Below are 25,524 nucleotides of genomic sequence, written 5' to 3' on the forward strand. Positions count from 1 at the left end.
AAAAGTCGGTTACAATAGACCTACTCGCCAGGTTTACTAACACTTAAATCTTATATTTTGTGCAAATTTTAATGTAGTTCATCTAGCAGGTACAGATGGAAGTGAAGACTCGAGGAAAAGAACATAATCACTGTGTCGTTACAAACATTAATGAGTTCTGTGTCATTACAAACATTAACGAGTTCTGTGTCATTACAAACATTAACGAGTTCTGTGTCATTAGAACACAATCACTGCACTGTGTCGTTACAAACATTAACGAGTTCTGTGTCGTTACAAACATTAACACGTTCTGTGTCATTACAAACATTAACGAGTTCTGTGTCATTAGAACACAATCACTGCACTCTGTCGTTACAAACATTAACGAGTTTTGTGTCATTAGAACATAATCACTGCACTGTGTCGTTACAAACATTAACGAGTTCTGTGTCATTACAAACATTAACAAGTTCTGTGTCATTACAAAACATTAACGAGTTCTGTGTCAATACAAACATTAACAAGTTATGTGTCAATACAAACATTAACAAGTTCTGTGTCAATACAAACATTAACGAGTTCTGTGTCGTTACAAACATTAACGCGTTCTGTGTCATTACAAACATTAACGCGTTCTGTGTCATTACGAACATTAACGAGTTCTGTGTCATTACAAACATTAATGAGTTCTGTGTCATTAGAACACAATCACTGCACTGTGTCGTTACAAACATTAACGAGTTCTGTGTCATTACAAACATTAATGAGTTCTGTGTCATTACAAACATTAACGAGTTATGTGTCATTAAAACTACTACCTGTAATACACGAATTAAGGCTTCGACGGAACCCTCTTGACTGGGTCTTCTAGCCGAGGATATTTATGTTAAGATACATTGATGATGATTATAACAACAGATACCCTTATAACTTGGGAAATTAAAAGTCCTAAATCTGCAACAGTAATATTTTCATACGTGATTGTAAAGCATTTCATTTGTGCCAGATATTAATATTTAAACCAAGATTAGGTGTGTGTTTTATGGAGTTAAATACTGTTAATTTTAAAATGCCAAAACACGTGGCGTGATCCTGTACACACGTGAAATCTTGTTTTATAAACACACTGAAAATGAAGCGATGACAGGGGACTGTATCTCGTCATCACTTCACCCCTATCATCGTGACATCGTCATCAGTCGCGGCAAATCGATTGAGGGACAGCGGCGGGGAATAGTGAAAATCACGGCCCTATCAGGATTCCATTCGCTCTGAAGCAACTAACAGCTATATGTGTTGCTGTTTTTTAAGATATCATTTTTCTCAATAAAAATCTGTAATAGGATTTCTTCGAAGTAACTACCAGACATGTTTTTTTTAAATCATGAAAATATGACAGAAAGGCATTACAATTCTAAATGTTCATTCCAATTTTCTTGTCTGTCCAAAAATAGTCACTTTCTCACCTTATACCCCCGTGATCTTGAATTAATACTACTAACCTTTTATGAAAACAATCAAAATGTGTCCGTAACACTTAGAATATAAGAACTAGTTCATGCTGCGAATTAAGAGGATTAAATGGATTTAGTAGGTTAATTTAATACACACGATTTATTCTTTAATATTGAGTTTTCGGTTATTGGCACCAGTATTTTGGACGAGATTATAGTTGAAATTTGTGTCGTTGAAAACATGGGACAGTAAAAATATGGAAACATTTTATACGTGATAAACAAGAATAACAGACGGTGCTAAATGATGGGAAAACTGTTAATTTTCGCTGTGTTGTGGCTTCTTTACCTAACAGGTAGGTCTAAAAGTCATATAACCGCAGAAATATAACGATAAGAAGTAGGTACAGTTTCTAAAGTCATCTGGCCCAAAATATCGATGATTTCACTTGGAGATTCAAATAAGGAATAGATTAGCAAACCCAAAATTCGCTCAGTTTGATCAGCAAAATGATTTGTGTCATATGATGAGAGCTAGAATTTGGCATAAAATTGCAAAAATGCCATTTTCAATTAAAATATCCACAAATTCAGGTGGTTTTCCTCTCAGAAAACATACAGCGCATACGTCGAGCAATTTCATATTCAAGCATGTTTTTCATCTTAAAATGATACACAAAATATATCATTTTCATTTTGTTCGACAAATGCGCACATCTTTTCCTGTATGACATTTGACAGTTTTCAGACATATTTTGAGAAAAAAGCGGGAAATGTCTTATTCATGATGTCATAATGCTATCCATTTAGGAATGTCATTCTGATTTTGTTGACATAGTATACCTGGCATATATTTTACTTTCCTATAACGCTGATTAAGGTTAATTCCAGACACATTTTATAGAGAGAGAATTTTTGGGCCTTTTTATGTATACAATCGTACCTTGTTCTTTGTTGTGGCAGTCAGCAAACCACATAAAATATTAATAAATGTTGCAAATGGCAGTCAGCAAACCACATAAAAAGAATTATAAAGCATGGCAGTCAGCAAACCACAATAAAAAGATTTATAAAATGTGGCAGTCAATTAACCACATAAAAAGATTTATAGAATGTGGCAGTCAGTTAACCACATAAAAAGATTTATAAAATGTGGCAGTCAGTTAACCGCAAAAACAAAACGATTTATAAAATGTTGTGGCAGTCAGCATTTAAATGTTTTGCTCTGATTGGATTACATGATCTTTCATCACTCTGTCCCGATATTCCGTACTACGTACATCCTGACCGAATCTCGCCTTAGGCCACAACACATTACATGTACCATTCATCATTAGGTAGTTCACTTACTAATTCCCCGTGCATATCCATATACCATATAGTCCTGATGGTCAGATTTTGTACATATGAAAACTCTACATGGACTATGTGCAGTTTCGTCTTATGTGTCGTAATTTTAAGGTATAAAGAAATGAATTTGAGCTTTTATTTCATTTTTTAAGTGACAGCCCTCTATCCAGGGAAGTAAATCCGTGTTATGACGTGTTTCTCGTTCTTTGCAGACGACAGTCATGCTGACTATTGTCTCACCTACTACTCAAACAACATCAACACGTACTATATGTACTGTGCCGACGGATGCTGTGGGTATGCCCAAGACCGGGAATGCTGTAAGAAGACAAAGTAAGGGTCCCACTATAACGCTCTGAGAAAAAAAAAACCAATCTCATCAGCTTCGTTGTGATGATTTGATTCTATCGGTTGTATGACTTTGCAGAGCTGTTTCTTTATGTAGACCAATACAGAAACAAAAATAAACCGAACAAGAAAAATTTACAAAACAAAGAAATTCCCTCAAACCAATCTCCCAAGAAAAACAAACCAAAAAAAAAAAAAAAAGAGTAAAAAATAACTAAAACCAAAAGAAGAAAAAAAAGGGGGAAGGGAACACAAAAATAGCAATAACAAATTAATAAAACAAGAACGTCCCCCCCCCCCCCATCCCTTAATTATTTCTATTTCTCCAAACTTTTATTCCAAAAAGAATTGATCTCACTTGATGTCGCGTGACCGGTTCGAGGAATTGGTAAATTAAATTTTGAAATGCACTTATATTTGACTCTAAATGTGTCTTATCTCGTACTTTGGTGTTAATGTATGATTTTATAGTCAGTCGATACATCTACATGTATCTATCTATCTATTTATCTATATATATTAAATATAATACATATTGATATACATAATGGACACATTAAAAATAAAAATACTTATACACAGTCGATGTAGTGTGTAGATACAGAATTGATTAAAGTCTAGCTACAGAACTGTACGTAGTTCTCTGAAAAAATATTTTGATCTCTGTTATGTCAAAATATTTTTTCAAAGAGCTACAGTTCTGCAGCTAATTAAAGTTATGCCTTTCTCACTAAGGTGACATTCATAAAGTCTTTAAAAATAAGATTTCAACGGTAATTTTGAATACCTTATACTTAATTAAAACTTTTCAAAGAGAGTAAAAATCTTATTTACATTATATCAACAAGATGTGTTCGTGGAACACTGGTGTTTCTGTAAGTCATCTAAGTAATTTTAATACCAAAAGAAGGGTCTTGTCACAGAGAATTCACATGTGAAATATACACTCCTAGCACTAAGCGTTCAAAATTTATGACCAATGTTAAAGTTTTTGCCGAGGGACAGACCTACAGATGGACAGATAAAAACAATACCCCCCCCCATCTCCGAGTATTCTCTCTCTCTCTCTCTCTCTCTCTCTCTCTCTCTCTCTCTCAATGACGCACGAATTTTTACCCGTTTTCTCGTTTTTCTTGCAGTGCGGGGGCGATCGCCGGGGGCGTGATTGGAGCCCTCACAGCCATCGCTATCGTCGCCGGGATCATCGGATATTGTTATATTTCCAAGAAGAAGAAGAAAAAGGAGGAGGAGGAGATGGATGAAGGCTTTGATTTCAATATGAGTAAGTAGACTGTCTTTAAAGGGGTCCCAAAACCAACACACCCTTTAATGAAAACACTATTAACGATCCGACCCTCTTCAATTTCACTAGTAATTCTTCGTCCTATCTTTCAGCATTTGTGTATAATAGTAGTAGTTCATTTTTAAAAAAAGAAATAACCTAATTATTCGTATAGAATAAGGTAATCATAATCTGTGTCAAAATTTCTAATTTCACTACCGGGGCTTGTGTATACAAATCTAGACACTGACCCTGGGGAAAAACATGTATTTTTCTTAGGGGGGTGTCTTGACTTTTCTATACAAGCCCCTGTGATTTCACATGTAGCGATTTCATTTCATTTAATTTCTTTTTTGTTTTTTTTTCCTCTCTTTCTTTCTTATTATTTTATTTTATTTTTTGTAATTAATGAAGTCGAACTACTACTATACATAAATGAACTTTGATCCGGCCAACAAATTCCACTGGCGGATCAAAGTTTCTCCAGGTGTTGGGACTTTTTTGTTTTAAGATCCAAACCATCCTTACATGGGATATGGATTACCCCCTGCAGGTGAGCCGGAACCAGGGTACCTGAACCAAGGCTTCCCAGGAGCCCCTATGGGACCACCGCCCGCCTACGACCATCCGCCACCCGCACCTATCGGGGCCAGGGGAGGACCAGGGGATCTTCCGGCCCCCATGCCGAACTCGGAGCACATGTGATGTTGTTTTACTGCTTGTGAGAACAATTTATATTTGTGTTTCATTTATAGAGTTGAAATGTCGCCATGTTTTTGTAATTGTAATGCATGTTCTAAATTAAAGAAGGTATTTCATTACGGAGTTCTAATGATTTTCATTTATGTTGAGTACTGAAAAGTCAGACTTTTACCCAGCATATTTACATTCCAGCGTAATTTTACAATGAAAAACTTAAGAATGTATTGCAGTTCATTTGATACAATTCACAATGACATTAGCATCGTTTTTCAAAACAAGGGGGGGGGGGGGTGAGTGGGTCTGGGCAGCCGGAGAAATTGATTTCACAGGTATCTTTAATTCTTCCATTGACAAGCAAACAAAAGAAACCCGTCACTATAATTTTTAAAAAGGCAAATTTCTCTCTTGCCTGAAAATTATTTCAAAATCTTAAATCCTTAGATTGTGGTGAGGGGTGGGGGTCGTCTTTTACTACCGCTACATGGGTTCTATTCATCAGTTCAAGCTTACATTCTTACATGTATACCATTCAATGATACCACAATAATATTCTGTATGTCCAAATAATTAGTACTTATCCCCCACTTTCTATGCGAAACAGTTTTGAATAGGTATGCTTTATATCCTTCTTTTTTTAATGAGTAAATGTTGTTCATTGGCATTTATCGGGGTGTGATTTTACAAACCCCTACATTTTAACCTAACCAGTGGATAAGGGGTATTTTATAAGTAAAACAATATGTCTACAACAAGTGCTCACAAATAAAGAAAGAAGAAAAGAGGACAGAACTGTATGAAAAAAGTGTTACAATACTCTGGCCAAGGTTTAAAGGTATAGGACTGTCATTTACTCAATTGTGTACTTGACAATATTCATACATATAGCATCATAAATGAAATACATTCTTGTATACACTCCGCTGCATATTACACACACACACATACGAGAGAGAGAGAGAGAGAGAGAGAGAGAGAGAGGGAATTCTTTTAAAGAATATGTTCTTTTTTCAAATCGCCACCTATGGTTTAAACTACATCAAAATATCGAAAATGCACTTGGGGTATTATTTTGTTTCAAATTGGCGGAATTTGTAGCATGTTCAGACCTTTTGGGTTGAAGTTCATTAGTAAAATTACCATTTTGGGACGAAAACCTACCCGAGAAGCATCTGTTGTAAAACGGATTACTGGTTTAGGTTTTGATTTTGTTATTTACTCGGTTGTCTATATTTAACATATGATTTTAATTAAATTGCGGACAGGGGAGTAGCTACGGTATGCTTAATGTGCAAACAAATTAAGGCAGGTAGTTGGGGCTGCCTTGAGGTCCTCACTGGGTGCAGGCAAAGTCCTGGTGGGAATGGGGGGAGGGGTTCCGTAAGCTGATGAATTTATAGCATTTCTGGAACATAACCTTTAAGTTGTCGGGACCATTGGAGTATGATGTACCAGACTTAAAATCCTTTGTAATGTATTTGTGTTGGTTCTGTTATTCAATTTTTGAAACGTGTTTCTATCTTTACAGTTCTTTCATATATACGGTATGTTAATATACTTATTTCAGCCATGTTTTTTTAGGGACATATTTATTTCTTGTCTTTTTTCTTTGCTGATTCAGACACCGTCACGTGACATCGTACTTCAAAGTGGATGTGTGTATGTGGGGGGTGGGGGGGGTGGGGGGTGGGGGGGGGTCAAAGTGGATGTGTGTGTGTGGGGGGGGGGTGTCAAAGTGGATGTGTGTGTGTGGGGGGGGGGGGTCAAAGTAGATGTGGGGGGGGGGGTAGAGAAGTTGACTTCACATGTCCTTTGTCCGAAATTCTTGACAATAAAAACACCACAAAGATTTTCTTTTACCCTATCCCATAACGGGGAGGCTAAAATTTCTTCTTTTGCCCAGTTTACTTTCGGAAGGTCTCTGCCCAGGTACATTGTAACTGGGTTCTCTCTTCCACCAATAAAAACTGGGCGCCACCAGATAACTGAAAAATGTTTGAGTGTGGCACAAAACAATCAATTAATCAATCAATCTTCTTTTGCCTAAGCATTTCACCGTTTTTCACTAAATTTGCGCGGTTAACAATGGTTCAGTGAATTTATATACTTATTTATATATTTACTATATACAGACGGAAACGCTGGTTCTGTATTTACTCACAGAGACACAGGCGTGTTATATAAATTGTCTGTACATCACAAAAACTAAACATCAAATAACAGACGTGTTATAGAAATTGTCTGTACACCACACAAACTAAACATCAAATAACAGGCGGGTTATAGAAATTGTCTGTACACCACACAAACTAAACATCAATAACAGGCGTGTTATAGAAATTGTCTGTACATCACACAAACTAAACATCAAATAACAGGCGTGTTATAGAAATTGTCTGTACACTACACAAACTAAACATCAAATAACAGGCGTGTTATAGAAATTGTCTGTACACCACACAAACTAAACATCAAATAACAGGCGTGTTATAGAAATTGTCTGTACATCACACAAACTAAACATCAAATAACAGGCGGGTTATAGAAATTGTCTGTACACCACACAAACTAAACATCAAATAACAGGCGGGTTATAGAAATTGTCTGTACACCACACAAACTAAACATCAAATAACAGGCGGGTTATAGAAATTGTCTGTACACCACACAAACTAAACATCAAATAACAGGCGTGTTATAGAAATTGTCAGTACATTCTCAAACACAAACCACACAAACTAAACATCAAATAACAGGCGTGTTATAGAAATTGTCTGTACATCACAGAAACTAAACATCAAATAACAGGCGGGTTATAGAAATTGTCTGTACACTACACAAACTAAACATCAAATAACAGGCGTGTTATAGAAATTGTCTGTATATCACACAAACTAAACATCAAATAACAGGCGTGTCATAGAAATGTCTGCACACCACACAAACTAAACACCAAATAACAGGCGTGTTATAGAAATTGTCTGTACATCACAAAACTAAACATCAAATAACAGGCGTGTTATAGAAATTGTCTGTACATCACACAAACTAAACATCAAATAACAGGCGTGTTATAGAAATGTCTGTACACCACACAAACTAAACATCAAATAACAGGCGGGTTATAGAAATTGTCTGTACATCACACAAACTAAACACCAAATAACAGGCGGGTTATAGAAATTGTCTGTACACCACACAAACTAAACATCAAATAACAGGCGTGTTATAGAAATTGTCTGTACATCACACAAACTAAACATCAAATAACAGGCGTGTTATAGAAATTGTCTGTACATCACAGAAACTAAACACCAAATAACAGGCGGGTTATAGAAATTGTCTGTACATCACACAAACTAAACATCAAATAACAGGCGTGTTATAGAAATTGTCTGTACATCACACACACTAAACATCAATAACAGGCGTGTTATAGAATTGTCTATATATTCTCAAACACAAACCACACAAACTAAACACTAAATAACTAGGAAAACACTAAAACTGATGTCTCCCCTTCCATTTAACATCTTTAGGGATCAGTGGAAAATTAAGAACATCGGTACATAACAGTCGCCTATATGTATATGTGCTTCAACGAAGGAACAGTGTTATGAACACACGATAGTGAATTCTGCTCATGACTTACAGTTTCAGATGCCTGACCTTTACATTAGCCTCTGTTGATTGATAGTTAAATGTACACAACACTGACCCATTTTTAAATCTATTATTTGACCTTTACACAAAAGGTCAAGTTCACAAAAGGTCAAGTTCAAAGGTTATCAAAAATGGCACGCGACACACTGTCTTATCATGGTATACCCACATACCAAATATCAATTTAAAGGCCTTTGTCAAAAGACAAAAACGTTATGGTCCGGACAAAAAGAAAAGCCTCCCCCCAATTCTATTATTTGACCTTTACATAAAAGGTCATAGGTCAACAAAAATGTTATGCCACGCACTGTCTTATCACTATATACCCACATGCCAAATATCAAAAAAGGCCTATGTCAATAAATCAATAGACCAAAAACTTAGACAATAAAATTATAGAACGTACTTTTTGTAACGCAACGTCGCAAAGCCCCGCCTATTGTCTGTGTTTAAACTACATGTACGTCAAATCCCGTGGCTGTATGATTAAAAAACATCCTCGACTTCATGAGGCTTCCATATATATATATATATATATATATATATATATATATATTGGTGGAAAGAAAATCATTTGGAGGTCACTGCATGCTGGTAGCGGAATAATCCGAAGATTGCCGATTGAGAACAAACTGGACACTTTTTAGCTTTTGTAACTAATGGACGCTTCTTTGTTGACTTCACCAGTGGAATAAATTTACCATATGATATGCGTAACCACGCTGCTCCCTTTAGATAATTGTCCGATCAACTCTAGTCTTTCAGATTTAAACATATCCACTATACCCCGAATTTCTTCATCAAGTTTGAGAATACGATTAAGTTTATCAACACAGAATTTACAAGCGTAACCATTGCTGTTAATGCGAATTTCATTTAATAAATTATAAGATACTTATAAACTTTACTTGCTTCTGTAAACAGGGATCTGTACGTAACCTTATTTGTTAACAAATACCGCACGTTTTAGTTGTCCGCGCAGCCATTAAAATATAGGAAATCTATTGGTAAAAAAAACTTATTGTGTCATTTTATAAATATTCATGAAAATCGAAGGTTTCTCTGATGATGCAGCCACGGTTTGAGGTAGGGTAGATACTACCGGACTAACCGCGGCTAGCGACAATGGTACAAACATTACATGAGAAGTGGAAGAAGAATTCACACTAAAACAATATGTCCCCTTCTGAGTGGGTAGGGGAGACATAATTTTAATCATGCAAGGTGAAGATAACGAACAGTGATTAATCTCATAACTCCTATAAGCAATACAAAATAGATAGTTGGGCAATCACGGACCCCTGGACACACCAGAGCTGGGATCAGGTGCCTAGGAGGAGTAAGCATCCCCTGTTACACCCGCCGTGAGCCCTATATCTTGATCAGGTAAACGGAGTTATCCGCAGTCAAAATCAGTGTGCCAAGAACGGCTTAACAATCGATCTGAAACACGTCAGACAGCATTTGACCCAATGCGAGGTTGTATTGACGAACTAGATCGTTATAACGACCATGGAATTTGCGAAATGCTGACTTCAATCGAGACTGTTGAAACCCCTGTACCACCAACTTGTTTGTCAGTAGCTTGCCTCGATTTAAGAACTGACTATACCCAGAACAAGCTCTTGCATATCGAATCAGTTGAGATATATAAACACCATATGCAGGTGATAATGGAATATTGCTACATAAATATGGGAAGTTGACGATGGAGAAGCTGAAATCATCCCGTTTGTCATACAATTGAGTTATCAGTTTGCCGTTAATGTCTACTTTCAATAAAATATCTAAGTATGAAGCAGAAGTGGACGACTCTGTGGTGTCCTTTATTTCGAGCTCACAGGGATATATCAAATCGACATATGAATGAAAGCTATTATTCAATCATATAATGAATTCAAATTGGTTTTACAAAACATGCAAGGACGTCATATTTTCATTCTTTAAAAATTGTAATAATAAAGTAATTGTTATGACAAAGATGCTTGCATAAGTGCTTGTTTGTGGATTTTACTAGAAAAGCATTTGACACTGTAATTCACTCGGGTATAAAATATAAATTGCTCGAATTGTGCATTGGGATACATTTTTATATGTTTATTAAAAGTGTGTACAATATTAGGAGTCTGTGTTATAATTTTTTTTTTTTTTTAAAATCACAATAAAACTTGGTGTAAAACAAGGCGACGAGTTCAGTCCCAATTTAAGATATTCATAAATGATATGCACGAATGTGATGGTAATAATACACTATTTCATGGGTCACTTATGCACAATGTATAGAATGTTTAGTTACACTCAAATGTGCTGGAATCAAAATTCACGTTTGAGTATGTAAATATAGTTATAGTTGTACCTATTGTTTAATAATCACAAAAGCCTCAGTAGTCTGCCCCTGACTTGGAATAAATGAATAAATAGACATATGATATAATGAAACCCTTAAAAAATTAAATATTCCTAATTTGTGTCGAATATGTATTATGTATTTGAAAATGTTAATTAAACAACACAATCTCTACCCACAATGAAAGTGGCTGTAAGGAACGATAACTCTGGGTAGAGATTGTAAACAACATTTTTAAAATTTGGAGTTACTCCCCTTTCAAGAGTTTCGCGTGACTTTCGTAAGTCACATGATCATTACTATCAAAGATGGCGAGTACAGGAAAAATGGATATGAATTCGCTGAACGGGCCTTTGGGCGATATTGCAGCCCGAAATACCCACAAAATGGCTATAACAAGGGACTATATTTCACAACCAAGAATAAGTAAGTGAATGTTTTCTTGAATTAAGTTAAGTTATGCTTTTGTAGTATTATGACACGGTCTGTCCTGAGCAACACCGGTACGTGGTCGACTTTCGTAGAGATGCCTCGGTTGTTTAGCCCAAGGTATTCTTATATAACCTATTTGCCCTTCATAGGTAAATTAGGTTTAGTGAGGTATATGTAATAAACGATTATGTATTTATGTATTCTGTAACGAATCAAGGTATTACCTTTTTTTCCCTCACACCATACATCAGGTCCAGCACCATCACTTTCTTCATGTTGTGTACTTATATAGCTATTAGCTATAGCTTTATTAAGCTGTATAGAGTTAGAAAGCTATTTGAAATAGCTTGATCAAGCTACAGTAGTTTAGATTAAATCAGCATGATTAGATTGAATTTCCTAATCCAGTGGCATGACCAAAAAAGTCACATAATAATTTATCCTTTGAACTAACCACATTACTTTTCTAATTATGGTTGCTATTAGTACTTTGGTTTAGGAATTTTTATGAAAAGAGAATGTCTTTGTGTTTTTAACTGTCCACTACCCTGTGTGCGTTGAAGCAGAGATAAATATGATGACTTTACAATGTGGAATCTGATTGCTGATCCATTGATCTTTTGATCCTCATTGACTTTTATTCTGTGCTGAAGATTGGCAAACTGTTGCTTAACAACTTAATAATTTTTAACACTTGACAATTTTGAATCAAAATTGTACCTTAGGGATGTAGTTTAAGAAGTATTTTTTGTTTAAAATGAGTTGAATGGAGTACAGGTATGAACAATTTTCAATCAGTGAAATTAAGTTTTAACGCTTAAATAGAAATTCATTGGATAAAAGATTTGAAAAAGCTAGAATCAAGCTCTCTCAAATATCTTTATAAAGCTCTATAGTTTTATATTTAGGTTTATTGCTTAATAAAGCTGTATAGCTAAATATAGAGATAGTGCTGGACCTATTCATGTACCTCACAGCGAAGATGAAGAAAGTGTTGACCTGATGAAATACCCTAACTGGTACGATATTGAGTGCCTGGATAGGACAAAATTTGTGGCCCTTCACCTTTAGCGGGTGATGTCTGTACATGAGCAAAACATTTTCAAATGGAACGTAAAACAATGTTTGAACAAACTTTTTTTTGTTTTTGTTTTGGACAGGCTGATTTTGTATGCCTATCAACACAAATGATTAATGATCAGGAATTTTTTTCACAAATCCAATAAACTGGTGTAGTACATTTAGTCCAAATAGTAAAAGTTTCAAATGTAAGCCCAGCAACCACCCTTATCTCATCAGACAAACGTAAGCCCAGCTACCACCCTTCATCTCATCAGACAAACGTAAGCCCAGCTACCACCCTTCATCTCATCAGACTAACGTAAGCCCAGCTACCACCCTTCATCTCATCAGACAAACGTAAGCCCAGCTACCACCCTTCAGCTCATCAGACTAACGTAAGCCCAGCTACCACCCTTCAGCTCATCAGACTATCTTGCTACACATTTTTGTAAATATGGATAAGTTCTTCTCTGCACAAGAAACACACATAGATAAGGGGACATCAGGCACATTTCTGCATGCAGTTTCTCTCTGTGTAGTGTCAAAAACATAAACCATCAGACCCATGTACTCAGCACAGTACCAAAAACATAAACGATCGGACCATGCACTCAGCACAGTACCAAAAACAAACAATCGGACCATGCACTCACCACAGTACCAAAACATAAACGATCGGACCATGCACTCACCACAGTACCAAAAACAAACGATCGGACCATGCACTCAGCACAGTACCAAAAACAAACGATCGGACCATGCACTCAGAACAGTACCAAAAACATAAACGATCAGACCATGCACTCAGCACAGTACCAAAAACGATCAGACCATGCACTAAGCACAGTACCAAAAACAATCGGACCATGCACTCAGAACAGTACCAAAAACATAAACGATCAGACCATGTACTCAGCACAGTACCAAAAACAAACGATCAGACCCATGCACTCAGCACAGTACCAAAAACAAACGATCGGATCATGTACTCCTCACAGTACCAAAAACATAAACAATCAGACCATGCACTCCTCACAGTACCAAAAATAAACGATCGGACCATGTACTCAGCACAGTACCAAAAACAAACGATCGGACCATGTACTCCTCACAGTACCAAAAACATAAACAATCAGACCATGCACTCCTCACAGTACCAAAAATAAACGATCGGACCATGTACTCAGCACAGTACCAAAAACAAACGATCGGACCATGTACTCAGCACAGTACCAAAAACAAACGATCGGAGCATGTACTCAGCACAGTACTAAAAACAAACAATCGGACCATGCACTCCTCACAGTACCAAAAACATAAACGATCAGACCATGCACTCAGCACAGTACCAATTCATCAACAAATACCAGGTTTTTAATGTGTATAATTTGTATCGATTTTGAAAAGCTTTTTAAAAATTCATTGAGTAGATTATGTATGTGTGCATGCCACTGTTTATTATTCTATTTACACTTTGTAGAAGAATGTTTGTGCATAATATTGACAAACTTGTGGGTTTTTGTTATCCGTGACAGCAGTTGCATATCAGATGACAACAGTTTTATCTTTGATACAATTTACCTGACTAAAAGAAACAGGATGTTATGTAATAGAAATGCATTTTATAAATTTTCTAGATCTACACAATTTTAATGACTCCACTTGAAGTGTAATAAATGATATCTTGACAAGGTTTCAGCCAGCCAGAAGAATATTCATTGCAATATAACAAGGTATTAAATTATTTCATAATAATTATATTCCCCATAAAGCAATTAAATTTTGATTTCAGCCGTAGTGCATGTTAGTTAGTAAATAAGTACATTAATTTACAAATGTTCTTGCAGAGTGAGGCACTAACTCAGGGTAGTAAGTCTTCATTTCAAGAAAAAAAATTTTTTAACTGTTTTACACCTAACACCATTTTACACTTGATAAACTTTGGGTGTAATCTTATTAATGGAATGTTCTCAGTGTTTATTTGTTTTTGTTTATTATTTTATTGTTTTCAAGTTGTGTTTCATTGTCTGTTAGCCTACTGTAATGTTGGGATATGGGGGTTCATTTTTCTGTTTGTGTTTTTATGTGACGTCACAGAGGGGTTAGTGCCATGCCAGGAATGGCACTAACCCTTAGTGCCATGCCTGGCATGGCACTAACCCTTAGTGCGCATGTCAGTAACCCTTAGTGCCATGCCTGGCATGGCACTAACCCCATCGCTTTGTTCCAAGTATTACCGCGATTCAAACTGCATTTCTCAGTTGTTGTAACAGAAAACAGCAATTTCCACAATTGATCATACATCCAGCCCCGTAAGATCTGCAATAGCTCGATATACAAGCCTGGCCTGCCCTCGCACTTCGCAACGTGCACTTGTCTCGGTTATAAGCAAACCGTCGCATAGAGGACGAATAAACATACCTACACTTCATCATCTCTTCAACTGCGACCATTTGCAACGATTTATAAGAGGCAATGCGACGTTCAAATTCTACAAGGACCAGTACGCCGCAATGTAAACACTCTCTCGATCTGGTATGGCCGACGCGACCTCGCCTGCTGCAGACTATCTATTTAGCGACGTCACAAATTTAATTCTGACGTAGCGTACACTGATTCCCGTACTTTGGTAATATAACGTAGGAAATATCAACACATTAAAATGTTGCGAATTTTAAAGTCATTTATTCACCATTAAGTTCTCCTATATCATGGTAAAAACATATCACGGGTGCATATCCCATGGTATTACGGATCAGCGAGAATAATGGATCGAAATCATTAGAGTTTCATGATCCGCCCCTTGATTTAGGCCCGACTTAAAAGCTCAAATTTAGTGTGCAAAGTCTTCAACTTGGAAGCCAGTGTGACGTGTCGTTGATTGTTACGTCATGGTGAACCATCCCTGTATCTTACAATAAATGCTGGCCGAGTTAGAAGGTGCCCCCCCCCCCCTTTTTTTTAAAAACAGAACATGGTATATGTATGCGACTGTACGCTGATCCTCTTTGTTATCGTGTATATACAATTATGATGTATCATACAGGCCGCATCATATTTAATGACGATTGGATTAGCTGATAAAACAGTGATTCATGATCACAATTCAGTCATCGCCGATGTCTACATAACTCGGTAATTCTTCAATTTTCCAAGCATCGCATGTATTGTTTTTTATAATAATTAGTCTACTATTTTTTTAATTTGGTATTGATCGCATGTATTGTATATTTATTTTAATGATTTTATTATGTTTAGATATTAATTTATAGAGATTTTTTAAAAAGCGTATTTCATTATATACATGTAATATAAAGTTAGCTTATTTTTATGTATATTCATGAAATCTAATTCTGTGTCATTCTATGATATTAAGTTATATGACCGCAAGAAGAAACGGGCCAACAAGTACATTTTTGAAGAATTTGGCTTGAAGATGGAGTTCACCTCAATGATCGCGGGAATCGCCTGTTTAATCGCAGCATTGTATCAGCCCTTCGACTGATCCTGTGAAGTGCAGGTCCTGGGGAGACTCGTGTACCTGAATGGCATCTAACCTGTGCTGCAGACTATCAAGATCCAGTCAAAACGGCCTTTTTCAAGGCCACCAATATTTTAGAAAAGACACCACTATTACAACTTGCAAGAAAGGAATCAATATTGAAAAGTTATGATAAATTGAAGTACAAACGAATTTATATAGTTTTAATATAATTTGAATAACATTAAAGGCATAGGGTCTATCTTTTATCTCAAAAAATGACATCACAATATTTTGCAAGAACTCCAAAAAAGAAATTTGTAGTATTAATTATGAGTTATCTATTAGCCCTATATAAAAATTTTGTCTGGAGGACAATATATTAAACTTGTACCCCGCTGATTGGTGGCTACATACAAACATAAGAGATGCGAAATCAACAGGGTACCAGTTTAGGCAAATGAGAACAGGGAATTATTTTGTAATTACTATCGTTATCCAATGTGTTTGTAAACATTCTGAAGAACATTGTGTGATTTTCTAGTTATGATCTTAAATTTCGCCACCTTTTTGAAACATGCAAAATTTCACCAATATCTTAGACCCTATGCCTTTAAAATGTAACCAAGACTCCTTATAGTATCAATCATATGTAATTATATTTATTGATTATAATTTTCCTTTAATTTTTGTCTCTTTTAAAAGCCACTATGGGCATATCTCTAAAAACGTTTTTAAGGCGGTCAGAATTTACCTCAAGAATTTTTTACGGTTTTCTAAAATCTTATGAATATTGGGAAATCAGTTAGTAAATACTTTCAATACATATATCATCCCGTGGGGATCCGCGGGTTAGAATAGGTCCTCAGTACCCCCTTGCTTGTCGTAGAAGGCGAATAAATGCGGCGGTCCTTCGTTTGATACCGCAAAAACCGAGGCTCCATGTCACAGCAGGTGTGGCACGGTAAAGATCCCTCCCTGCTCAAAGGCCTAAGCGCCAGCATAGGCTTAAATTTTGCAGCCCTTCACCGGCAGTGGTGACGTCTCCATATGAGTGAAACATTCTCGAGAGTGACGTTAAACAATATTCAATCAATCAATACATGTATAGTACATTCATATAAGTTGTCTTTGTTGCGGAAATATAGTAAAAGATGGGGCATTTTGAACCATTTTTGTTGTTAGATTCCATGTCTAATGTTGAATATTTCGCAGCATCATGCATAATCATGCATATTATGAAAGACTTTGTATTTATTATATCACCATGCATATGAAGAGGGAGGACTAAGTTTTTAAAACTTGGGCCCGAGGCCCGATCACTTTGTAATTATATTACACTAAACACATGTACGTTCAAACTAAGTTAGTATTTAATATATGTATTGAATATGTTATAATTGTGTGTGTGTGCGCGCACTCACTTTATTCTGATAAGTACATTCGTACTATTTGCTATGAATATATCAGCCTAATGGACTATCCCTACTTTAAATATTATTTTAATTCAAAGCGTTCAAGAGAAATGGAAGACAAATCTTCTACATGTACTAGATCACTTCCCCCTCATTTTCTTTCTTCTTTTTTTATGAAATCGTTGTTAGGCTAAGTGGACACATTTGGATATAGCTGTTTCGTAGTAAGCTTACGTTGAAGGTCTTTTTTTTTCAATAATAGAAATATGCAAGAATTTTTACCCCTCTATTCAATGTAAACTGCCGAGAACAGTGATCTTACCACACAATGTCTTGGATAGGAACGAATCACAGGGGTTAAGGCTTTTTGGGGCCCGAAATCTAGATATAGATATCTATATTTATGGTAGCACAGAGTTCGGGTCAAAGCGGGCATAGCGTCCCTGTGCCTGCTTGTTATAAGTAGAAATTATTTCAGTCGAGGCTTTATATCGATCGATGAGACAAGCATTATCTGTGGAAAGCCTGGTGTACCTGTAAAATGCGAAACGAAACCTACCCCTACCCCCCCCCCCCCCAAATAAAAAAAACAACAACCCAAATTATTATAGTTTATTGTGAAAAATATCAAGCGCCACTCCATTTTTCCGGCTTTGTCATTTTCTGGAACCCCCCCCCCCCCCCCCCCCCACATTATCAAAGTAGTTGGTTAAAAGAGAAAAAAACAACAAACTAAAATACTGAAAACGAATCATATAAATATAATATACTGAAAAAGTATTTGTTTTGTACCCTAAAATATAAAGTCTGATTAAAAGCAAGTCCGATATAAAATGGCTGTGTTAGGGGAAAATTGTTAAGGTAGTACTCTACATCGTCATAATGGCTGACTTCCTTTAAAAACATGGATGAAAAATCGATATCAGCAATATTTGACTTGTCCTTTTCAATTTAAATACCTAACCGAGTAGCGCAGCAGGTTAGAATACCGACTGCAAAAAGAGAAAGACAGAAAAATAGAGAGGGAAAAAAAGAAAAGAATACCGACTGCTGAACTGTAGGTCGCATGTTCGAGTCCAGCAGGGGTTTTAATTCTTTTCCAGATTATCTTCGACTAAAACTGTATTTGTTTGACAAAATAAAGTAAATGTGAAAAATTTCAACTTCAAAATATTGTACATATTCTTCACTTTTCATCTAGATTAAAATTCTCTGGTGTAGCATACCTCCTTAAGAAAATTATTACATATTTTTCAATGTTGTTTCGGGGGAGGGAGGTGGTGGAGATGAAAACCGATTCATTGATTAGGTTCATAAAATCGTCATTTGTTGTGGCAGCCATTAAAACATATAATAAAATTTGTTGAATTATAATTGAAGTCTTTTGCAGTATATCTGTTTCTTACAATATACTATCACAATCGGTGGGAAAAGGAAGGAAAGGGGTAGGGGGTAGGAAATGACAAAGCCGGGAGGCGAGGGTTGGTACCCACAGGCACTTGCTTGATATTTCTCATAATAAATTATGATGATTTTAAGATACATTACATGCATTTGCATGAAGTATATGAAACGGTGGACTCTGAGCATGACTTTCCGTTCTCTCTTTCCTTGTTCATAAGCTCTTTGGTTTTACAAAATGCCGACCTCCTTCCAATATATTTTCCGTGCTCCGTTCCGTTGTCCGTTTAAGTTCTAGACTTACTGCATATTAATAATAATTTCTAACCGAATTGTAATCATATTGCTGACATTTACATGAAAGATTCCTGACATAGTGCAGATTCAAGTTTGTTCAAATCATGGCCCCCGGGGGTATGATGGGGCCACAATAGGGGATCAACGTTTTACATACCAAGATATAGGGAAATATTTAAAAAAAATTCTTCTAAAGAACCACTTAGTCAGAAAAGCTGATATTTGCATGAAAGCTTCCTGACTTAATGCTGATTCAAGTTTGTTAAAATCATGCCCCCCCCCCCCCCCCCCCCGGGTGTATGATGGGGCCACAATAGGGGATCAAAGTTTTACATACAAATATATTGGAAAAATCTTTAAAAATCTTCTGAAGAACCAAGAGGCCAGAAAAGCTGAGATTTACACGAAAGCTTCATGTTTGTTCAAATCATGGACCCCGGGGGTTGGATGGGGCCACAATAGGGGATCGAAGTTTTACATGCAAATATATAGGGAAAATCTTTACATTTAGACCTAGAGTTTCAACACGAAAGAGAGGGGAACAAGGACTTAGTATTGGTTTTTTAAAAAAAAAGGGGGGGCTATGGCAAAAATCAAGGTCTTTTTTTATGTAAATGTTTTAAATAAAATTAAAATTGACATTGACTTAGTGTAAGGGAGTTATTAATGTGGAAGAAAATAGTAGTACTCAGAAAAAGCTCACTTTTATACAGCCAGTACTTCGTTTGGGAGACTTTATTATCGGCAGATTATAATCATATGTTGTCTTTCTCATTAGAAATACTTCTTTGGGTTTGCTAATATGGTGTAAAAATTAAAAAAAAAATGCATGTTTAGGAAAAGCAGAAAAGGATGTTCCAAGAGAGAGAGAGAGAGAGAGAGAGAGAGAGAGAGAGAGAATATTTTAATCTCGGTTAAGATTCGGCTGGGCTGAATATTTGGACTGACCGAAGCTGAAAGTAAATTTCCAGACATGAATTATGAAGGACTGCTCCGAGATTCGGTGAAGGCGTCAGTCCAAATATTCAGCCGAGCCGAATCTCAACCGAGATTAATATAAGAATATTTGTGCGAAGTGTGTATGTGAGAGAGAGGATGTGTGCGTAGAGAGAAAAATGGAGATGTGTGTGTGTGTGTGTGTGTGTGTGTGGCGAAAGAGAGAGAGAGGGGGGGTGGGGGGGGGTGGTAAAACTTCTTTGGAAATTCGAACACACTTTCTCCGTTCTACCCTTAACTCCACATCTAAATGTATGCTGAAAAATGGCACACAAAAGAATGAATGAATGTTAAAGGCGAGCTCAAAGACTTACTGGTTTTAAACAACTTTCAATACTGTAGAAATCGCATTATGGTTACACGATGTTAGTATACTTTTTAGCCGAGTTGCAACGAAGTTGAACTCGTTTTAATTGCTTAAGTGCCAAACCTGCATATCATCATTTTTATTGAATTTCAAAAGGGGGGATGGGGTGTGTGCCCCCCTCCCCTTTCCGGATATCTATGCTGTGTTTAACATATTTTGTATCTCACAAATATTTTATTTAAATAGTAAAATATTTTAAAAATTACAATCAATGCATTTTTTCCCCGTATAAAACCATGAAATTCCCTCACCCACTAAATTTAGACCCCAGGTTATGTTTTAAATATTGTAGTAACTAACGTTAACTGTACATTTCCCGCTGTTTACAAATTACTTTATGAATAATTAAGTAACTTGCATGAACAAATTTATTATTCATGGCAGCTGCATATTTAAAAAATAATTCACTTCGTACTGTTGAGTTGTTGGCGGTCTCCAGGTAAACTATCTTCTTTTTACTATATTCAATGTTCATATTCATAATTTTCTTTCCAATCGGGATCGGATGCATCAGTTTCATATTCGTGTCAGATTCATGTTCATCTTCGATTCATGTTCAGAAACATTTCTATTACTGACAGAAAAAAAACGTTCACAGGTATGTGTATATCTATTACATAACACTTCCTGTCTGCTTCAACACCCCAGACATCGATCGGCGCATGCTTTACCCGTGAAACAGCAAAAGTAACTTTTCTATTGTGTAATTCTTACATCCTGGGTATTGTTATCTTCAATGTTTTATCAATTTTATTAGCATTATTTTTTCTTTCTGAATTACAAATGAAAGAAAATATAACAAATGAATGATGAGGCCAAATTCAACTAATTAGTAAATTATCAACCATTGTCACAAAAAATATTGGGCGGATGGGAGAATTTTATTTTTTTAATTTTTATTTCCCGGGGGAAAAAATCATGACAAAAGGCATCACACAATGTGTTAATCAAGTTAACATTCAAAGAATCTTTGGTAGAAGATGTAAAACCAACATTCTGTGACTTTGAATCATTCACTCAAGTCACTGGGAAGCAAGTTTGTTGGAAATCGTAATTTTTGCGAGGCTCTTTTTTGAGGGGCGGGCGGGATGGGATGATAATCAATCAATTAATTTTAATCAATCTATTTAAAATCAGACTTCTTAGATCCGCACCGAATACTCTGCGTATGGTAGCGATTGTGAGCGTAAATCTTAGGATCTGATTTTAATTAGATTAGATTTTAATTGGGCTTAAATAGGAGATATATTTCAAACCCCATAACTTCTGTAAAATCTAGTGCGGGGGGGGGGGGGGCAATAAAGTTGCACCCACTCCCCACTAAAGTTCCAGTAAATCTATCACTTACTAAATATTGTGACCCGATGTAATGGGCAGGCTCGCGCTAAGAAAAGAAACTTAGCCGAGTTTGAGTTATAAGGAAATCTTGGTTATACATTAAAGGCGTCTTCACATTAATATTTCCCTCAAAATTTCTTATAAAACCAGCTTTACTTCCCCATAAATACATAATATAGATTCGTGTATGCTTCGATGTATCATTATACATTTGCAATTTATTACATTTCTTGCAAGTTGTAATAGTGGTGTCTTTTCTAAATTATTGGTGGCCTTGAAAAAGGCCGTTTTGACTGGATCTTGATAGTCTGCAGCACAGGTTAGATGCCATTCAGACACACGAGTCTCCCTAGGACCTGCACTTCACAGGATCAGTCGAAGGGCTGATAGAATGCTGTGATAAAACAGGCGATTCCCGCGATCATTGAGGTGAACTCCATCTTCAAGCCAAATTCTTCAAAAATGTACTTGTTGGCCCGTTTCTTCTTGCGGTCATATAACTTAATACCATAGAATGACACAGAATTAGATTTCATGAATATACATAGAAATAAGCTAACTTTATATTGCATGTAGACCTATATAATGAAATACGCTTTTTAAAAAATCTCTATAAATTAATATCTAGATCTAAACATAATAAAATCATTAAAATAAATATACAATACATGCGATCAATACCAAATTATAAAAAATAGTAGACTTATTATTATAAAAAACAATACATGCGATGCTTGGAAAATTGAAGAATTACCGAGTTATGTAGACATCGGCGATGACTGAATTGTGATCATGAATCACTGTTTTATCAGCTAATCCAATCGTCATTAAATATGATGCGGCCTGTATGATACATCATAATTGTATATACACGATAACAAAGAGGATCAGCGTACAGTCGCATACATATACCATGTTCTGTTAAAAAAAAAGGGGGGGGGGGCACCTTCTAACTCGGCCAGCATTTATCTTATCAAACTTTTGTAAGATACAGGGATGGTTCACCATGACGTAACAATCAACGACACGTCACACTGGCTTCCAAGTTGAAGACTTTGCACACTAAATTTGAGCTTTTAAGTCGGGCCTAAATCAAGGGGCGGATCAAGAAACTCTAATGATTTCGATCCATTATTCTCGCTGATCCGTAATACCATGGGATATGCACCCGTGATATGTGTTTACCATGATATAGGAGAACTTAATGGTGAATAAATGACTTTAAAATTCGCAACATTTTAATGTGTTGATATTTCCTACGTTATATTACCAAAGTACGGGAATCAGTGTACGTTACGTCAGAATTAAATTTGTGACGTCGCTAAATAGATAGTCTGCAGCAGGCGCGGTCGCGTCGGCCATACCAGATCGAGAGAGTGTTTACATTGCGGCGTACTGGTCCTTGTAGAATTTGAACGTCGCATTGCCTCTTATAAATCGTTGCAAATGGTCGCAGTTGAAGAGATGAAGAAGTGTAGGTATGTTTATTCGTCCTCTATGCGACGGTTTGCTCATAACCGAGACAAGTGCACGTTGCGAAGTGCGAGGGCAGGCCAAGCTTGTATATCGAGCTATTGCAGATCTTACGGGGCTGGATGTATGATCAATTGTGGAAATTGCTGTTTTCTGTTACAACAACTGAGAAATGCAGTTTGAATCGCGGTAATACTTGGAACAAAGCGATGGGGTTAGTGCCATGCCAGGCATGGCACTAAGGGTTACTGACATGCGCACTAAGGGTTAGTGCCATGCCAGGCATGGCACTAAGGGTTAGTGCCATTCCTGGCATGGCACTAACCCCTCTGTGACGTCACATAAAAACACAAACAGAAAAATGAACCCCCATATCCCAACATTACAGTAGGCTAACAGACAATGAAACACAACTTGAAAACAATAAAATAATAAACAAAAACAAATAAACACTGAGAACATTCCATTAATAAGATTACACCCAAAGTTTATCAAGTGTAAAATGGTGTTAGGTGTAAAACAGTTAAAAAAATTTTTTTTCTTGAAATGAAGACTTACTACCCTGAGTTAGTGCCTCACTCTGCAAGAACATTTGTAAATTAATGTACTTATTTACTAACTAACATGCACTACGGCTGAAATCAAAATTTAATTGCTTTATGGGGAATATAATTATTATGTAATAATTTAATACCTTGTTATATATATATTTCTACATCTCTTACATACTAAATAACTATGCAGACATTCAAATCACCATATATACATACACAGAATGAACACGATCTTTAGATTGATTTTCAGTTTTCTATTTTCGGAGTAAGATTGTAATTTGTTACACAAAGATGTCATAGAATACAATCTTTGCAGACCACAAGCCTTGCATGGACTCCCTGTAAAAAGCAGTGTGGATTATAACCCCACAAGGCTTAGTCCCACGGAAAATCAAAGGACTGAAACAGCTCCTTGGTTCACTCAGAGACCCAAGAAACTAATAAAGATCTTGGTTCTCACAGAGAGTCAAAGGACTAAAAATATTTGGTTCTCACAGAGAGTCAAAGGACTAAAAATATTTGGTTCTCACAGAGAGTCAAAGGACTAAAAATATTTGGTTCTCACAGAGAGTCAAAGGACTAAAATTATTTGGTTCTCACAGAGAGTCAAAGGACTAAAAATATTTGGTTCTCACAGAGAGTCAAAGGACTAAAAATATTTGGTTCTCACAGAGAGTCAAAGGACTAAAATTATTTGGTTCTCACAGAGAGTCAAAGGACTAAAAATATTTGGTTCTCACATAGAGTCAAAGGACTAAAAATCCTTTGTTTCCACATAGAGTTAAACAACTGAAAATCCTTGGTTCCCACTGGGCATCAAAGAACTAAAATTCCCACTCGGAGTCAAAGATCAAAACAATCCTTGATCCCCACAGGGAGTCAAAGAAGTAAGTAAATAATCCTTGGTTCCCACATTGAATCTATAAAGGACTGGCAGTCTGTGTTCAGGAGGAGTACACATCACTGGTTTATGAAGCTGCAGATGAATTCCTTTCATCAAAGATAATAACAACTTTTGGTTTATAATGCAGTTCTGAATTTATCATGCTCATTATAAATCAAAGTCATTATAATATGTTCATGTAAATAATGACTTTCTCATTTTAAGGCTACAATCAATTTAATAAGTCGCGGAATGCTGACCGTCACTGGTAGATACTGCAGTACTGCCCTTCAGAGAAGAGCTCTAATACAGTGTCTGTATCGGTCCATAGATTAATTCAATGTGCAGCAGCTGGCCTGGTAGAGTTGTTGATAGTTGGGATTAAGTGTCAGCTGACTGGTCAATGGGTCACACATCAGTACTTATTTACTTATTTCTGTGTCAATGTACTATTATGAAATTATGGTTTGGATTAGGCACAAGTTTGTAAGTGGTGTTTTTAATACTGGGGTTTCATTATACAAGACCAGATTTGAGACACACATATACAGAAATGGACAGGGTTCCGCAGGCTCTATATGTATAGACGTGAATGGGACCAGCCGTTAAGCTTTTCTCAAATTAAACATGTCTAAAGGAAGTTTTTCTCAAATTAAACATGTCTCAAGGAAGTTTGATGGCTTCATTTCTTTCTGAGACA

The 25,524-nt window shown here is 36.2% G+C and overlaps 2 protein-coding genes across 3 annotated transcripts in view; both read left to right on the plus strand.

The window, feature by feature from the left end:
- The first annotated feature begins 1,655 nt into the window (after positions 1-1,655).
- LOC125659586 (rhodopsin-like) lies at positions 1,656-5,296 on the plus strand. 2 transcript variants are annotated; one of them, XM_048891308.2, is made up of 4 exons: positions 1,656-1,792; positions 2,999-3,119; positions 4,274-4,416; positions 4,928-5,296. In XM_048891308.2, the coding sequence occupies exons 1-4, from the start codon at positions 1,741-1,743 to the stop codon at positions 5,119-5,121; spliced, it is 510 nt and encodes a 169-aa protein (XP_048747265.2). In that variant the 5' UTR covers positions 1,656-1,740; the 3' UTR covers positions 5,122-5,296. The 2 variants fall into 2 exon arrangements, with proteins under 2 accessions (XP_048747265.2, XP_048747266.2); XM_048891309.2 differs by having other exon boundaries at positions 4,970-5,296.
- A 6,108-nt stretch (positions 5,297-11,404) lies between these two features.
- The window catches only part of LOC125659581 (V-type proton ATPase subunit B), a 35,955-nt gene continuing 21,835 nt past the window's right edge, over positions 11,405-25,524 (plus strand). The window contains exon 1 of the mRNA XM_056150523.1: positions 11,405-11,551. Coding sequence (XP_056006498.1) covers positions 11,434-11,551 — 118 coding nt within the window. The 5' untranslated portion in view covers positions 11,405-11,433. The remainder of the gene's footprint in view (positions 11,552-25,524) is intronic.

The sequence above is a fragment of the Ostrea edulis genome, chromosome 9, assembly GCF_947568905.1.
Source record: "Ostrea edulis chromosome 9, xbOstEdul1.1, whole genome shotgun sequence".
Classification (NCBI taxonomy): domain Eukaryota; kingdom Metazoa; phylum Mollusca; class Bivalvia; order Ostreida; family Ostreidae; genus Ostrea; species Ostrea edulis.

Bases quoted from the DNA above. Each gene is read 5' to 3' on its own strand.
- LOC125659586 (XM_048891308.2), top strand. From the start codon at position 1,741: ATGATGGGAAAACTGTTAATTTTCGCTGTGTTGTGGCTTCTTTACCTA. The intron at 1,793-2,998 runs GTAGGTCTAAAA...CGTTCTTTGCAG, and splicing joins GTGGCTTCTTTACCTAACAG to ACGACAGTCATGCTGACTAT. The intron at 3,120-4,273 runs GTAAGGGTCCCA...TTTTTCTTGCAG, and splicing joins GAATGCTGTAAGAAGACAAA to TGCGGGGGCGATCGCCGGGG.